The sequence below is a fragment of the Bicyclus anynana genome, chromosome 21 (genome assembly GCF_947172395.1).
Source record: "Bicyclus anynana chromosome 21, ilBicAnyn1.1, whole genome shotgun sequence".
Lineage (NCBI taxonomy): Eukaryota > Metazoa > Arthropoda > Insecta > Lepidoptera > Nymphalidae > Bicyclus > Bicyclus anynana.
The window spans coordinates 1180544-1199384 of NC_069103.1; the positions used below are offsets into that span (position 1 = coordinate 1180544).

General features: G+C 36.4%; 1 protein-coding gene across 4 annotated transcripts in view; it reads right to left on the reverse strand.

Moving 5' to 3' along the window:
- LOC112044633 (kin of IRRE-like protein 2) overlaps positions 1-18841 on the reverse strand; it is a 140274-nt gene that overhangs the window by 112051 nt on the left and 9382 nt on the right. For 2 of the 4 annotated variants that reach the window (XM_024080530.2, XM_052888066.1), the window contains exons 2-3: positions 8543-8723; positions 7552-7796 (exon numbers count right to left, since the gene is read on the reverse strand). In XM_024080530.2, the coding sequence (XP_023936298.1) occupies positions 7552-7639 (88 nt within the window). In that variant the 5' untranslated portion in view covers positions 7640-7796; positions 8543-8723. Of the gene's footprint in view, positions 1-7551; positions 8724-18841 lie in introns of all 4 variants that reach the window. The other 2 variants (XM_052888068.1, XM_052888067.1) reach the window with 2 other exon arrangements.

Below are 18841 nucleotides of genomic sequence, written 5' to 3' on the forward strand. Positions count from 1 at the left end.
GTCCACAAATCAGGTTGAAAAACAAAGTCAACCAGCAACAGCAGTCCAATACGCTTAATAATTAAAAGTAAGTCAGATCATGTTTGCATAATTTTAAGTAAAGATAACATTATTGTACCCAGTTCACTTGAATGTAATATTAGATTCTTTGTACCTGAATGTAATAATTGTAATTCTGCAAAAAGTTTGTGAACACTATAGGTGGGCTACTTTCCAAGATAATGTAACTTGACGCCTCATTGTTCAATATTGTATTGTGTAATTGTTTGCGTACCTACTTGATAATTTTATCTATTCTATGTTTTCTGTACAATGCAATGAAATTCCGTATGAAAATTTTTGTTTCTTTGTTTGTATACCTACTTAATAAAATTTTTTTTTTCCGCATAGGGGGGGAATACTGTAGGGGTTCGTTTACGCTGACGATGAATTTTGTAACTACAGTGTAGAGGAAAGCGTGCATACGATACGATAGTCACTTTCCGCAGCTCGCGCATTCCGGTCGTTTGTAACTAAACAATAAAGATATTTCCATACAAAAGTGTATCATTAATAGCAACCCCAGCAGAAGTACCATAGTTGCTAAAATAGGATTTGTTAATGTGACGTCATGAAATAGTTGAAATATAGACTATCATGGCCTACAGGCGTTTTGGTTGGTATTGGATAGAAGCAGGCGTTACTTTGCGGAAGTTCATCATGATTATATAATGATTTATTTATTTTGCTATCATCCGCGAAAATTCGGCGAACCCATGCGACAACGTCACCCAGGTCCGACAAAATACTCTCTACGTACGTTTCACCCCGAAACCGGAGCATCCTCAGGAGATGTTGATTTTGCAATTGCAAGTTGTAGAGTCAACATCTCCGGAGGATGCTCCTTTTTAAATTGCCACACATCAATGGCACGACCATATATATTAAGTGTACGTCAAAATTATAACTGCTAAAACACCGCCGTTATATTTGCCACAATTTTGAAATTGTTTGGTACCATTTTGAGATTGTGCCAGTACCTAGTAGTTACAACTGCATTTGCCTGCCTGCCGGCATTGGAGCGTGGTGGATACTCCATATCTCCTTTAAAGGCCTAGCCTATGTTTAAATCTACGAGTATACTAGTATTATAAAGCTGAAGAGTTTGTTTGCTTGAACGCGCTAATCTCAGTAACTACTGGTCCGATTTGAAAAACTCTTTCAGTGTTAGATAGCCCATATAAAGAGTAATGCTATAAGCTATATATTATCCCCGTATTCCTACGGGAACAGGGATCACACGGGTGAAATCGCGTGGCGTCAGCTAGTTGATAATGATGACTACTATACATACATCTCAAGGTTTACTAAAAGAACTCTTACATAAACAATGGTGCATTGACCTCCTTTATTAGCTACATAGAAATAACAGGTGTCTCAACATGGCGTCCGTCCAAACAGGTCGCCGTACGACCGATGCCGTTCATTTGTCACCACTTTATTTCCTACCAAAATTATCGCAGCACTTGCGTCCTAATTATAGACCGCGTCTTGTTGTCTACTGGAAACAAGCAGTTTATGTCTATCTAATAAAGTTATCGTAGAGCCATGATAGCCCAGTGGATAAGACCTCTGCCTTCTATTAAAAGGGCGTAGGTTTGAATCAAACTATTCAGTTATGTGTATGTTAACAAATTTAATGTCACGGTGAAAGAAAAACATCGTAAGGAAACCTGAACATCTCAGATTTTTTAAAATTATCTGCGTGTGTGAAGTCTGCCAATCCGCATTGGGCCAGCGTGATGGACCATTGGACTAATCCCTCTCATTCTTAGAGGAGACTCAAGCTCAGCCGTGAGTAATGATGATAAAGTGTGATAACCCTATTTATTTGCATCCGGGTAAATTAAGCTTTAGCATCCATTATGTAGGACGTAAAAATAACCGCACGGATAAGTCATCATCATCATCAGTATAGTATAATTTCTACAATACAAAAATGATCACTTAAAATAAGTTCACCACATATTCGAATTTAAAACAAAAATAAAATGGACAATCGCACTAAAACCCAAACCAGCCGGGCACAGTTGGCTAAGCCAGAAACAAAACCAAAACAGAATTAAATATAGTTAGTTTAAAGTCACGAATACGATTATTTAGATCTCTCCACGACAATTACGCTCCCCGTACGGTCTTAAAAATCCTTATGGCTTAGTGGAATTTATTTACCCGGTTTATGTGCAACCGGGTAAATTAAGCTTTAGCATCCATTATACAGGACGTAAAAATAACCGTACGAATAAGTATCTGTTATTAATTTTATATTTTAGCCATAATACAGGTTCACACGGGTGTATGTGAATTATTTCAACGTATAGTTTTATTTTAAATTATTTCATTTATCATCATCATATAGTTTTATTTTAAATTATTTCTGCTTACTGTTTTATACCGTTAATTTACATTATATTGATTCAATATATTGTTAAACTGGTTATGTCCTAAGGTTTCGAAATTCAATCGAATTTAAATAAAAGAAATATAGCTTCATTACTATGTTATATTACGAAGAATATTCGAGAATAATGAATTATTTAACTATAAAACAGTTTTTTTGAAATCGATCGGTAGTTCGCTATAGGTACAAACCAACAAATTATTGCTATATACGACTTATAAAGATCAAATTATTATATATCTATTTATTAAAAAAAACAACCAAATAAATAAATATTCTGTAACCGGATAAAGATTCATTGAACGCCGCAACCATAATTATCGTACTAAAGGCATCTAAATAAGAGAATTGTAGTAAATTCAAACGGCTCAGTTTGGCTGCGGAGAGCTTTACGACCGGTTTTTAGTCGGCTTGCCCGGGTGAAATTGGATTTAGATCCGGTTTCATTAATTCTGTAACTTTTAAGCTCGGAATCGGGTATTGATTTCTATCTGGAAACCCCGCAACAGTAGCTGCCGTGTGATTGATTGACGGATATAACAATAGGATTTTTGGAAATAAAATAGCCAGATTTATCGATTTCTATAAGGAGTTTTGTTATCTACTTTAACCTTTAATATAAAAACATACCACAAAGGAAACAAAAGGTGGAGAAACCTGCATACCAGAGAATTTTCTTAATTCTTTGCGTGTGTGAAGTCTGCCAATATTTTACCCTCGTATTCCTAGGGCAAAGGGAACTAAACAAGAAAATCCGCGGGCCGTCCGCTGGTTTAAAACAATGACTGACAGACATACCGACAACCAGCCAAAGCTACTTAAGCTCAAGCAAGTTGATTTCAGGGTTATTTTATAAGGAGAAAAGAAACGGGAGCGGCAAGTCAAAAATCTGTTTTGAACTTAAGATCAAGTCAGCGTTTTCGTACTAAACGAAACTATTCATTTATTCCGGTGTATATTTCGGTGTATATGCCTAAATATTTTGAAGTCTTCTGGTGTTTTTAGTAATGAACTTGTCCTGTGGCGTACACTTATCTGACTCGGCCATATTTATAAACTTGGATTAATATTTAAACTTAAATTTTTGTCAAAGTAAACTTTACTTTGAAGAAAATTGAGGCTGAAATCTTAATCCAAGTATATAAAAAATTGTTATTAATCTTACTAACTCATCTAGATTATTATTTATATGGTTCTTGAACTGAAATAAAAATTCATTTATTTTATTTTATTTTTTTTATAAAATGTAGCCGACTGTATATAGGTGTACACTGTTTAGTATGTAAGCTTGGGCCTAACGCAGTGTAAGAGTTGTAGGTCCAAGCTTACGACTAATAACTTGGCAGTACAAAGCAGGCTCGCAGTAGTTCTAAAATTATACTTATTTATGAAATCGATTTATTGACAATTTCGTAGTTTATTCCAGTAGTTTAAAAACCGATATATTTACGGCCCCCGTATATGGGATCAACGGAGAGTGGTACGATCTATAAACCACTTTAATGTCCTCTTATAACTCGAGTATATCCAACTTGCATAATCCCTATAAATAAAATATCATCCAGTCCCTGCAGAGATATTGACGTACAATTTAGATCGGCTAATATGAACATTTTCATGTTTTATGTGAATAATTTAACATTTGTAACGTAATCGCTAAAGTAATATACCTATCTCATAGAATTGTTATGATACTTTATAATGGTGAAATATTAGATGCATGCTTTATACGTTTTCGTCTATATAGTTATAAGTTTATATTTTAAATAAAAACCGGTTAGTTTAAACTTTCATAATACAATTTAATACTCATAAGTTAAATCATCCGAAGAAAATTCAGTTCAGTTGGTAAAATACTTTCATGAATTTTTTTTTTTGTACGTAACAAAACATATTTTATCACTGACCCAATTATTATTGGTAATGAGTCGTACGAGTATGTCGTGTTATTCCAAAGTTACACACACGTTTATCGTAATCGGCATCCTATTTTTAGGGCCATTCCTTTATGTTTATGTTAGAGCACTCTACCAGCAAAGACGCACTGCTAAGCATTTTAGCGTTCCGGTACGTCGAAACCAAAAGGTTTCTGGATTTTCATCCAACTCCTGACTTGTTAGTCTGCTTCCATCTTAGATTGAATCATCACTTACCATCAATTATGAATGTAGTCAAGGGCTAACTTGTGAGGAATAAAAAAAAAAGAGGGAAAAATCACCTCGCTCCTTCAGTGCAGTTTGACGGATTTTGTTATAATGTTTGAAAATGTGAAGAATGGTCCTAACACTCTGGGTTGCTGTTAAAAATATCTTAAGTGTCTAACATTTTTATAAAAATATCTTAAGTGTATAACCCAAGACTTGTACTAGGTACTCGTCATCTGTTACGGAAATGGATAAATACTGGATCAACAAGGCAGTTGATCAAATTAATACAAGACAAAATATGTCCTTCTTGTGTATGAGCTTTTTCATCGCTTCCTAATGTCCTATATACCACAGTCATAACGCTCTTAGTTATGTGATTGTGTGGAATTATTATGTTTTTATTGCTTTTGCATCATATACTTTTGTTTTCAAAACGATTAATGTTGTTTTAAATTCAACCGAATGAGGCATGATATTGCGAGGTTTTACGAGTCTTTGTGTTGCAAAACTAAATAATATATTTTATTTTTATATATTTTGGACAGAAAACCAATACATTGAAATAAACATAAATTATATACACATTTTAATTATTTTGGAAGCATTTCATTTAATGGCTGTGACTTTATTTGAAACGGATGAATTTCTTTTTTACGTATTTCAACATAACTTATTATTGTAAATAAAAAAAAATTATATCGGCATTGATTTTTTTGAGCATTCAAACAAATATGTTCTCATTATAGGTCTCCACATCTGCACTGTCTTTACTGGCAAAGACGAGGTTGAAAACCTTCCGTGATCTAAAATGTTAATAGCTATTGAGTTTATGAGCTAATAAAATAAAAAGCTTTACTTTTATTATAGCAGACTCAAAAGGTGATTACAAATATAAGAAAAATAATGTCAAACAAAGGTTATGATTTACAACACTTGTCAGGACGACTTAATTAACAAATCAAACTGTAACCAAAATAAGACCCTGCAATGGCAGAGAATGACCTTGAGTGAAGTCACGTACTTGTGAACGATGTGTGTAGGGTTAAAGGTACCTTTGACTGTATACAAACACTCCCCTTTTCCACTCAAGTCACTCTTCCGCTTATAGAAACCCATAAAGAATTACACAACAAGACATGTGGACGGCCCGAACATACTGAAGCCAACACGAGATCGGACGACGTCATATCTGTCACAGACTACTATTTCCTACACTATTTATTAACAATGTAAATTTAAAAGCGACTAACGCGGCGATAACACTCTGAATCTAGTGATTTTACAGCGAATCAGATCCGGAAATACCAACAACGCTCCTTAAATACTGCAGTACGAAATAAACGTCACATTAAGGTCACATTATTATTTCACAAAAGCAGTAACTTTCGGTTCAATGAATGAACTTTTAGTAGCCATCGCTGCAGCGCCGCGTCGGCCGCGCTGTCGTTGGCAGAGCGCCAGGTTTAAAGAGAATAATACGAGTGTATCGGGGAATATGTTCGCACGGACGTTTCTGTCATACGTGATGTCGAATGTGTTCCGTGGCTTGTTAACTCTTGATATGAAAGAGGGGTGTTGTATATTTATATAATCAGTGAGCTGATAGACGATGGGTTTTCAAAGTGTAGAAATGGCAACCCCACAACAGCAGGCGCAGTGTTAGTGACTGCCATTAGGTGTAAGTGAATGTATCGGGGAATATGTTCGCACGGACGTTTCTGTCATACGTGATGTCGAATGTGTTCCGCGGCTTGTTAACCCTTGATATGAAAGAGGGGTGTTATATATTTTAAATAAATAATATAATAAATTAACCTTGTACGCAGGAGATATTAGAGTACATAAGTGTATGCGCAAGCACAGGTGCACTCTCTCTTCCCTCACTCTCAAAATCCGATGGAACGGCAGACTGACGCGACCGGTGAGAGATCAGGCGCAGGACCGACGGCTTTACGTGCTCTCCGAGGTACGGGAGTGTACCAACACCGCCAACTTCCCAACTCCAGGCTGCTTATTATTATTATTATATATTAAGATTTTCCTTGTAAGAAAAATCCCAATAACCTATTTTATTTTTTTGTCGCCCTGACCCGGGATTCGAACCCTGGACCTCATTGTCTGTAGCTGAACCAGCTAACCACGGGATCAATAAGGCAGTTAATACTTTAAATATTGAGCTGCTATACGATGGGGTCTTAAAGTGTAGGAATGGCGCGATGGGGACTCAATTCAAGGTAAAGGAATGACGATCCCACGCCGAAAAACGCAGTGTTTTCGAAAATGTATCGAATATGTTCGCAGAGATGTTTCTGTCATACGTTATGTCGAATGTGTTCCGTACTGTGTTAACCCTTATAGCGAAAGAGGCATATTGTATTAGTCAGACGATAGACGTTGGAGTCTCCGTTGAATGTTGACCCCACATGTATAAGAAGAAGCGTTAGCTTTTAGCGATGTCTGTTCTGTGGTTGACCCCGCACCAGCAAGCGCAGTGTTAGTGACTTTCACTAGGTGATATAATTATATCGGGGAATATGTTTGCACGGACATTTCTGTCATACGTGATGTCGAATGTGTTCCGTACCGTGTAAACCCTGGCTGATAATGAGGGGCGTTTTTTATTGCATTTGTAGACCATTAGACGTTGGAGTTTCAAGGTGTTCAAGGAATATCGACCCCGTACCAGCAGGCGCAGTATTAGTGACTACCATTATATTTATACATGGAATAAGATTTGAACCTCAAATTTATTAAAAGTAAAGTAGAACTAATTACTACTACTACTTTTAGTTCACTTGCAGTTCAGTTGCGAAGTATCAAGTAGGTAATCAAGTATCTAGTAGGTAATCTAGTATCAAGTAGGTAATCAAGTATCAAGTAGGTAATCAAGTATCAAGTGGGTAATCAAGTATCAAGTAGGTAATCAAGTATCAAGTAGGTACATAGTAATCCACCAATACTCACTTGACTCCACGATCTCCTCGCTCGTCCTAATCAGGCTCTGCAGCACCAGCCACACCGCTATGCCGCACAGGTTCGTATCTCTCACCATTGTCACTGCTTCTCCGAACCACTTCACTGCACTTCTTCGGTTTAGCACTCATTGATCTGTCACTGACTCACTTGATTACCACTATTTATATTTTTTAAGTTTAATTTTGACTCACTTTTATAGCTTGAATCAGATGACTTGGTGATATTCGTACCATCTAATTAATAAAGGTTTTCTAATTTTAGCAAAGAAAAGTATTTTACCTCTTAAGTTTGACGAAAATGTTATGTGCAAACTCTCATTAAAATCGGTGCAATCATCGCGGGCAAACAAAGGAAGGAAATGAAAAAGAATATACTTACTATATGAGCAACCAAAATAATAACATAGGTTGCTCATATAGAATGTTTGTGTTAAAAAAGTTTTACCCTAAATATCTTTGAAAACCATGCTCTAGGTATATTATCAATTGGATTTTAAGTGACAAATATACAGACAAAAAATTCTGGATTTTTATTTAAAAATTCATTACTTTCCCTAGGATAGTTCCGTTCTTAAACTCAATAACTATTTGACTTAAAATATGTATAAGTATTTTAAATAACTTGAGTTTTTAATATAAATGCATATTTTTATCTCTGTTTGCTTTTATTATATTATATTCTTAAATTCAGGTTACGTAAATTGAAAATCAACTAAGACAAAATTAAAAAAAAAAAATATACTTAAACAATACACATCACTATCTAGCCCCAAAGTAAGCATACAGAGTAGCTTGCGTTATGGGTGCTAAAGATAGTTGATATTATAATATTCAATATTCAATTAAAAGTTGCCACCTTAGATTATTTTAATAGATTGCATCCTATCTACACAATTGCCATATCCTCAAATGATAACAGTTAATTTAAATTACTCAACGTAATCTTTTTTACATTTCGTTACATAGGTAAACAGAATTACATATGATCACATTAGTCACACGTAACCAAGTCAACTGTCCCAAAAGTTGCAGTTCCAGCTATTTCCTAATCCGTCTCCAAAAATATAAATCTATTTCCGTCCATCAAAGTGTCATAAAGTTTGGAGGGTGTCCAAGATATTTTTTCCGCTGGTGAAATTTTTCGCGTCCGGAACTCGAGATCTGAAAAGAAATAATATTATTTTTGATTATGTAAACACTCGTGTTTGCGGGATTAGATTTATGGGAATCACTTTTGTGAATAACATCTTTTACGTTCATGGCAACACGTGGCCTTGGGTAGATTAAATATGCGTGAAGAATAAATTAAACACTTTAGTAGTCTACTGCCTTGTTTGTCCAGTGGTTAAACTATGGGCCTTTGAATCACGGGGTCCTGGGTCCAATACGACCCCGTGTCGAATCCAGACGCGGGGGTATAATGACTGTGTTACTAGGATGTTCGCGGAACAAAGAAAAGCTTAACATTTCATACTAGTTGATCACTGAGCCAACGGGGTATGCGACTTCTGCCTGGCTAGCTGACTTTTAAACTCACTGTAAGATTATTGAGGATATTAAGCAACATAGTATAGGCTACTCATTAATATCAGAATTCCACAGGGACTCGTGAAAAGCTTTATTTGGTTCTCTACAAGTTAGCTTTTGACTACAATCTCACCTGATGGTAAATGATGATGCAATTTAAGATGAAAGCGGACTAACTTGTTAGGAATATTGAAAAACCACACCCATAACGGTTTCTACACGACATCGTACCGAAACGCTTAATCGCTTGGCGGTACGCCTTTGCCGATAGGGTGGTAACTAGCCATGACCGAAGCCTCCCACCAGCCAATCGTCTAGAAGAATTATTATTCGCCAAACTGAGGTTTTAAAAGTACTCCGTAGTTTGAATGTGAGCAAAGGCCCTAATGGAATACAGCAATTCTATTGAAAATATGCGCCCCTCAGTTGTCTAATAAACTAAATTAATTCGCCTGTACCTAGCCACGGCCGAAGCCCCCCCCCCCTCCCCCCCTCCCAGTCAAAAGCTTTCATTCGGACGAAGTCTCAGAAGCTTTCCGCTAGTACATACCTACACTAAACTAAGCAACACTGAAGCGTTTTCCTGTTAACAATTGTCATGAAAAACAATTTCCAATTACCCAAGTTGGTATTCAAATATTAATGAAAGTCCCGAACATTTATTAGATTAGGAAAAAAAGCTACGACGTAAGCCGCGATGACAGCGTCAGACCAAATCATGGTAATCTTAATTGAAAATAAACACTGGATGAGACTTACGGAGGCTGTTTTTTATTTACGGCAGCCATTTTGAAATTCATGTTTTATTCACTCCATAAATACAAAGAGATTGTGTACAAATTTCTTAACTACCATTTTCTGTACTTTCAAAGCTAGCGATTCTTCCCGCGTTAATACATCCATACTAATGTTATAAAATTAAATATTGTAGGAAATAGTAGTCTGAGACGGATACGACGTCGCTCGATCTCGTGTTTGATCGTGCAGACGCTAGGTGGCGCGACTTGTTTCTGTAAAAAGTAAGGATTTAGAGAGGGTAGCGATCAGTTGGCGGGAACGACTTGCGATATAAGGCGCTCGTCGTACGTTACATTGTGCTCGTGGCGTTCGATGCGTTCACATTTCTTGTTGTGTAATTAATTCTTTATGGGTTACTTGGGATAGGTGGGGAGAGTGACTTGAGTGGAAAAGGGGAGTGTTAGTCGACTATCTATAGTGTGTAGGGTTAAAGGATCCTTTAACCCTACACACAACATTCACATGTGCGTGACTTTACTCAAGGTCCTTCTCTTCCTTTCTTGGGTCTTATTTTGGTTACAGTTTGATTTGTTAATTGAGTTGTCCTGACAAATTTTGTGAATCAGAATCTTTGTTCCACATTGGTTTTCTTATTTTTTTTAATCCACTTTTGAAGCCTTCTGTTAAAAATATATAATATGCGAATGCGAATTTAAAACTATTTTTTTATGGCTGTCTGACTAATTGACTGATTTAATGAGTTTTACTTATTTTTGCAAAAAAAAAATACTTATGTAGGTAACTTTGTATGAAAAACTATTCTTTTTCAAGTTATGTTAATGAAAATTGCTAAAATGTAATGAGTTAAGCAAACTCGCAAACCCACCTTGTAGCAGTGTAGTGGGATTAAGCTCCTAATCCCCTCTCCTATAAGCAATGCATGGTCATTCAAATATGCTGACAATGGTGAACCAATAAAATATGATAAAGTCACGGGATGTTATAAACTATAAACGCTTTTAGAAGAATAATTTTCAAAAGTAACACTTCTCTGACGATATTTATCATTATCATCATCATCACTTAATGCAATCTCCATAACGAAGTTTGACGATAAGTATATGAAAATCTTTCTACATTCTATAACGCGCTTCAGTTGAATAAAGGTGATATTTATATAATAGATATATTTACCTCATTATATGGTTAACACTATATGCCATACTACTTTGATGTATAATACCGAGCTAAGCTCTGAAGTTTATTGCAGAATGTTGTTGGTATCAATTTGCAATAGCAGCACCTGTTTGCCGGCAATCGGAAACAATTAAACATCCCAAAACCATTCAGTGAAGAGCTCTCTACCAATATTACATCGCTGTAAGGCTGGACGCACATCAATCTGCAGGTGTAAGAAACTTTTGCAACAACAAAAAAATATGAGATATCAATTTATCGATTGTTTTGCTGTTTGTAAATTACCTAAATATACATCCAAAATCGATCAGATAGCATCTGATCAGAATGCAAAAGTACTTCTGCAAAAATTCTTTTGGATGCTCCACGTATCATGACACTCTGGATGCCCCACGTGTCATGACACTCCCATGATATGCGGGCGACGGAGGAAATAAAGCGCGGTTGTAAAATCGTGCGTGAGGTGCATCAGTCGTGGGTTTTTCATTCATCGCTATACGCCCCCGGCCCGCGCGGACCATCGGGAGTGCTACGAACGAAGTTGCCAAGCTATAGCAGAAAGAGTCTTGAAGCTGAAGTGGTAATAGGTGGGGCACATTGTTTTATTGGAAGAGCCGTTGGACGTCGTGGTCCCAAGTTGCTGGAATGGCGACACCGCTCTGGATAGCGCAGTGTTGGTCAAACGGGATACGAAAGCTTCTTGATACAGACGGCTCAAGACCGAAGTGTTTGGTCTTGTAAATGGCAAGTATCTACTGAAAATTATGATTGTTGCAGACCAAAAAAACAAGACCCGAAAACCGTATAGTGAGCGACAAATAAAGTGACATATTTGAAACCTGAAAGGAACATTATTTTATTCCCCAAGATCAAATTTCGCGACCCGCAAAATTGGTTGTACAAGTTTTCTAATGTTACAATACAATCAATTGTGTGTGCACGAAAATATATATTAATTCATAAATTATATTGGAGATCCTTTAAGAGTGGAAAAGCTGGAATTAACAATGATGAAATAAGCCGTGATAGCCCAGTGGATATGACCTCTGCCTCCGATTCCGGAGGGTGTGGGTTCGAATCCGATCCCGGGCATGCACCTCCAACTTTTCAGTTATGTTCATTTTAAGAAATTAAATATCACGTGTCTCAAACGGTGAAGGAAAACATCGTGAGGAAACCTGTATACCACAGAATTTTCTCAATTATCTGCGTGTGTGAAGTCTGCCAATCCGCATTGGGCCAGCGTGGTGGACTAAGGCCTAACCCCTCTCATTCTGGAGATTCGAGCTCAGCGGTGAGCCGAATATGGGTTGATAACGAACGAACAATGATGATGAACCAGAACTTCATGGTACATAACCAAAGCGTGACTTATTAAACTAAGAACTTCTTGTATAGAAGAAACCGAGAAGACCTATACTAGCACTTCAGATGTTTGCGTTGAGCCTAACGTCGAGGGCTCTGAATATTTTGGCCTCAGCCGCACTTCCGCCGATCTAATAATACCAACTCCCTCCGGATGTGACGCTTCCCTCGCCTTGAAAATATTAATCGGGCGATTCAATTACCGCCCAGTTTGGGTAATTAAATGAAATTACTCTTTTTGGATGTCACAAGCGGTTAGTTTAACTTTAACGTGAAGGTTATTATGTTTTTAAACTGGCTTCACTACTGTTACAAACTGAGTCTATCTCTACAATAGCTAACGTTTAGAAAATGGGATTGATACATCCAATTGATCAAGTGACTTATCGAAAAAAAATCCAAGTAGGTATTTTAACTTGGTTGAAGAGAAATTTCGTGCCAATCTAAGAACCTCCTAATTATTATAGATTATGTGATAAAGAAAAAGAGATAGGGAGACTTGGAGAACTATCAATCTAAAAGTTCAATGACTTGTAAATTATTTTAACAGTAAAATAATTTACCCTTAAAATATCAATCTTCACAATACTAATAGTTTTCATCAGCTCATCGATCCATCATGTCATCTCATGTCACATTTTTTCATATACGTACATTCCATTCTCGAAATACTTTTCCCACTTCACACACCATTAGCTGCATAGATAAAAATGATATCTATAATTAGTTTAACAATAACCATGACAGTATGCCGTACTTCATTGTCGGCCGCAAGTGCTACCAGGCGAGGCAAATCATTTTTCAGTTTACAAAATGTCACTCACATCAAAGGGTGTACATCAAAAGGTATTGCTAATGATATACAACGTTGCATCTTCATTTGTTTTGACCGCATCTTCTTTAGTCGCCAGTACTTTTTCGATTTCACCAACTGCATTAACAAGTTTGTCAGGATGCGCACCGTTTAAATTTATGCTATCCTTTTTTAACTTGATGACAAACTTGGATACGTTTTCGAACCCCACTTTTAATACGAGGAATGTTTCAATGTTGACGTTAATTTCTTGAACGTGCCGTTTTGTTTTGGTTCTGTTGATATAATAAATTTAATCTCTGGTTCTAATTGAGGGGTTCAGAAAGAGGGATATATTTTTGGAAACTTTTAACCTTCGTTAAAATTGAGTTTTATAAGTTTAGTGTGTGTGAATGTTTGAGCCTATAACAGTAGTAGCAAATATATTAAATTGAAATTAGACCACCTTGAATGTAGTTTTGTTTAGTGGACATTTGATTTTATGAAGGAACTTATTTTTTTTAGGAATGCTAGGTGTAATGAAAAGTTAGTAGCTCAAGGGAAGATATCTGATTTTGTGATTTTTTGTGATTATTTTTCTTATTTTAAAAGTGATTTTCTACCTTTGAACTGTGTTCTACACTCCACTACACTAAAATATTTTTTTATAAGTTAATGTTTAAGTAACCAGGGCCTGTAACCATATGGCTCGTCGATTCTCTTTCTACAAACGCTAACGCTTGGAAAATTAACAAAATGGATGAGAATGACAGATCTAATAGACAGTTTTATCACGTGACCTGTCTATAGTCGTCACTTACCATCAGGTAAGATTTCAGTCAGGGGCGAACTTGAAAAAAAAATAGTGAATATTATTCTCATACCTTTGTTAATTTTCGAAGCGTCATCGTTTGTAGAAAAATATCGATGTGCCACATGGCTACAGATCCTGAATATATAACTAAAATCATTAAGTTGAGTAGTTTATTGTATTGTAAACGATTATTTTCATTTAGTGGTTATAATTTACTCACGATAGTTTAAATTATAAAATGTAATGATATTTTTATTAAGTTTAATCACATTTTTATTTCTTCCCGAGACACCTAAGATAATAATCTGTTGCCGAATAAACAAGAACCCCTATGATCCTTATCACAGAGCCTCATAATCAGTGGTGTAAGTGACAAATTGAAATGGGTCTCGTCGTGTATTAAATTATGTTTATGAGGGTAGATAATTACATTTTTATGGCAGACGGGCCACAATTGTAAGTAACAATGAATTATGATAATGTACCTACATCATTGCTGTATCATTATTATCATTGACGGCCTCCGTGGCGCAGTGGTATGCGCGGTGGATTTAATGACGGAGGTCCTGGGTTCGATCGCCGGCTGGGCCGATTGAGGTTTTCTTAATTGGTCCAGGTCTAGCTGGTGGGAGGCTTTGGCCGTGGCTAGTTACCACCCTACCAACAGAAACGTACCGCCAAGCGATTTAGCGTTCCGGTATGATGCTGTGTAGAAACCGAAAGGGGTGTGGATTTTCACCCTCCTCCTAATAAGTTAGCCCGCTTCCATCTTAGATTACATCATCACTTACCATCAGGTGAGATTGTAGTCAAGGGCTAACTTGTAATGAAAAAAAAAAAAAAAAAATTATGTCTCTGTTTGTCATAGGTTTAGAATACATTTCTAAACCTATGACAAACAGAGACAATTTTTTTTTTTTGTTTAGGTTATACATTTCAAGGTTAAGTGTAGCTCCTGGGTAGGATACTGCTAATAGTATAATAATTCTACCTATTACTTTCGGTTGTTGATACAATAATTACAATAATATTATGACTCCATATCTTGTCATGGTGACCATACTATATTTACCACAGAACAGACATCGCTAAAAGCTAACATGATATTTACAATTTTAGGAATTTTATATCATATTGTCTCGATGTCTCGACGGTGACAAACGTCCCTTTGTGTTTAAAGTTTACCTAACATTAAATTTGAGTACCTCACTTGTAGAGAACAAAATAAAAAAAAATCTTTCTTCCGAGAAATTGTTAGTAAGAAGTGTCAGCTCGGAGTGGGAAAGTTATTGGTGCTACATCACCTTGCCTCGGCAAACATGTAAAGCCATTGGTCTAGGTTCAGCAATGTGGAGTGTACTACTCGATCCGTTGCTGCTTCATTTAAGACGCAGAGGGTTGTGCTGGGTTTTAGTGGGTATTCTGGTCCTGGTCGGCGAGTTCCTCATACCCTCCTGAGGGTACCGCGGAGTCTCTTCCACGACACCGTCGGGAGGGATGCGTAAAAGCTTCCCTCCCGACGGAGAAAGCTCCCAGAAACTTCCCAGCGAGAAAAATAAATTAGTATAGGTTATTATCATTAAAATTTTGATAGTGATAGTTAAGGATTAAAACATTATCACCGTCCGCCAACCCGCATTCAAGCAGCGTGTCTATTTAGAGTATGAAAGAAGTGTGACGAAATTCTCGAAGAAAGGTTTATTATAGTCTGGTCTAGTAGAACTAATGTTATCGCCGTGTTACAACGACTTGCGGTACGGACGGCTTCAGTGTGCTCGTGGCGTTCGAGCCGTCCACATCTCTTGTTGTGTAAGTCTTTATGGGTTACTTGGTTGTTAGGCGGGGAGAGTGACTCTAGTGGAAAAGGGGAGCGTTAGATATCTGTCAAAGGCGCCTTTAACCCTACTCACATCGTTCACAAGTACGTGACTTCACTCAAGGTCATTCTCTGCCATTCTAGAGTCTTATTTTGGTTACAGTTTGATTTGTTAATTAAGTTGTCCTGACAAGTGTTGTTAATCGTAACCTTTGTTCGACATTAGTTTTCTTAATTTTGTAATCACCTTTGAGTCCACTAAAACTAATTTCACCTAATTATTTATTACATTCAATATATTCAAATTCCCCGACGTGATAAACTGGGGTCCAAACACTATTTGCATTCAAATAGCACCCGTATCCTAGCATAATTTATAAAGCAGACCTGCTCATATAGTCTAAGCTAGATGCTCCCCTTCGCTCACGCATCCAATCTACCTGCTAAATTCGAAACTTCCTCTGCCAAACGGTTCGCAACACTGTAACTTTGATAGCCTATTTGGACGGATTATACATATGATTTGCAACGAGAAATAGCTCTCTGGCTACTCATATCGTTCTGTATTAAACTGTTATGCTCTTTTGTTGTATTCCAGTATACAATATACGTTACTTTTTATTAAACACAATGTATGTGATGTATGTACGTAATAAAACTGTAAAAAAATCAAAAAAATATTGAAGTAAAATAAACAAAGTGATTATTCATACAGAATACTTATTTTTCCGGTTACCGGACCAGTAGCTTTAACCGAAAATAAAATACGTACCTATCTTCTTAAGTATACTTTTCCTGTTAATTTCTGAAATTGAGTCTATTAACCAGTCCTGTTTTTAACCTTGACTGTTAGGCTTCATTTAGAACTTTCCAACGAAAAGGAATTTTACATGTTTTTTTCAACGGAACAAATCCTACTAATATTATAAACGTAAAAGTTTGTTTGGATGTTTGTTACTCTTTAACGCCGCTACTACTGAAGCAATTTGGCTGAAATTAGGAATGGCAATAGATTTTAATCTGGATTAACACATACTTTTTATTTACTACTTTAGCTACTTTTTATCACGAAAAAATTTATGGAATCCCGAGATTTGCGAAAACCTGATGATTATGATGGTATGAATGTTTGTTACTCTTTCACGCCTCGGCTACTGAACCGAATCACCTGAAATTTGAAGTAGAAATAGATTATAGTCGGGACATATAGGGAACTTTTTATCCCGGAAAATCCATAGTTCTCGAGGATTTGTGAAATGCTAAATTCCACGCAGACGAAGTCGCGGGCGTCCCTTGGTAATATGATGTGCCATATATAACCATGCATTATAACTATTTTGAGGATGTTTCTGAATCATATCCACTGAGCCATCACGGCTCAAGACGAAGTGTTTCAACACATTTGCGAGGAAACACAGTTTCTGAAAATTAATTTGCATCTATGTTGTTAGGTATGACATTTTGACACACTTGCCATTTTTACAAATTTACACAGATAGCAAAGTGCGAGCACCAGCGTTTTTTTAGGCAAATGCACCAAAAACAGCCAGTAGGTATTACTAATAAAGTAAATTAATATTTTTGTGTGTCTGTTACAGATAGATGTCATTTATTGTCAAAATTGATAAAATGAAATAATTAAATGTTTATTTCTTATATTTTATCTCACAAGGTTAATTTTATTCATAATATGTTGAGCACTTTTCTGGCATAAAAACTTTTTGCTAAGGTTTAAAAAAGTACCGTTCGTTTTTACACGGATGATAAAGGTTGTATACTACATAACAGCACATGTGCATTTTACTTTACATTACGGCACATGTGCGTAATGAGATACATTATAATAAATATGTTATAATAGTACATTATGTCCCACGTCTCAAAAGTTTGCAACCGTCGACATACCTGTTTTTAACAGGACCCACGTATCCCAGTGATATAAATGTGGACCACCATACGAGTAGGTACGTACCAATACGTCGTATCGTATACAAATAACAAAAAGATCTCGTGAAACCTCCAACACCACAATAAGTATTGTATACGGTAACGTTTGAGCACGAGTGAGTATATGATAACAATAACAGTGACTTGATTTGCATTTAAAAAGAATCATTTGCTCAAGGAGATTAGGAACGTGCCAGATTTTTATTTTTAAATTTACCATTCTTAGGGTTTTTCTATACTAATATTATAAAGAAGTAGTTTGTGATGCTGTATCTGTGGAACTACTGAATCGATTTTGAAAATGCTTATAAATAGCAGGCCACGTTATAATTTTTTTTTATCTGTCTTTATAAGTTAGCCCTTGACTACAATCTCACCTGGTGGTAAGTGATGATGTAGTCAAAGATGGAAGCGGGCTAACTTAATGATGGAGGATGAAAATCAAAATCGCTAAATCTCCACCAGCCAGACTTGGACCAATTAAGAAAATCTCAATCGGCCTGGCCAGGGATCGAACCCAGGATCTCCGTTTTGTAAATCAACCGCGCATACCACTGCGCCACGGAGGCCGTGTGAGTGTCATCGACTATATTTTATACCCGTATTCTCACAGGAACGGGAACTACGCGGGTGAAACCGCGGGACGTCGTCTAGTTCATAATGGGGAACAGTTAGTTTTATTTTTTTTTGGAATTTACTCCTAAGGAAACAATTCTCATATAAAGCGGCCGGTATAAAAATTTGACGAGTAGTAAATTCTTTTAAGCGTTATCAAAAAGCGTAAGGTTTTTCTGCGAAACGTCCTTTGCGAAAATATTACTTTGAGACTCAGACCAATTATAGAAGGACCTGTATCACACTCATAGTCACGAGCAAAATTGTCTGTCATTTTCTAAGGTAAACGGGCTTCGGTTTAGTATATCTTATACTAAACTAGAAGTTTTTGCCTGTTTTTTACACCATTCAACTACAAAAAAAGATTTTTACGGAGTTCTTTAATCGACGAACACGATTACAAATATTTAAAATTGATTCTATAGTGACAATTTTTATAATCGTATTAGATCGTCGATCATATAATT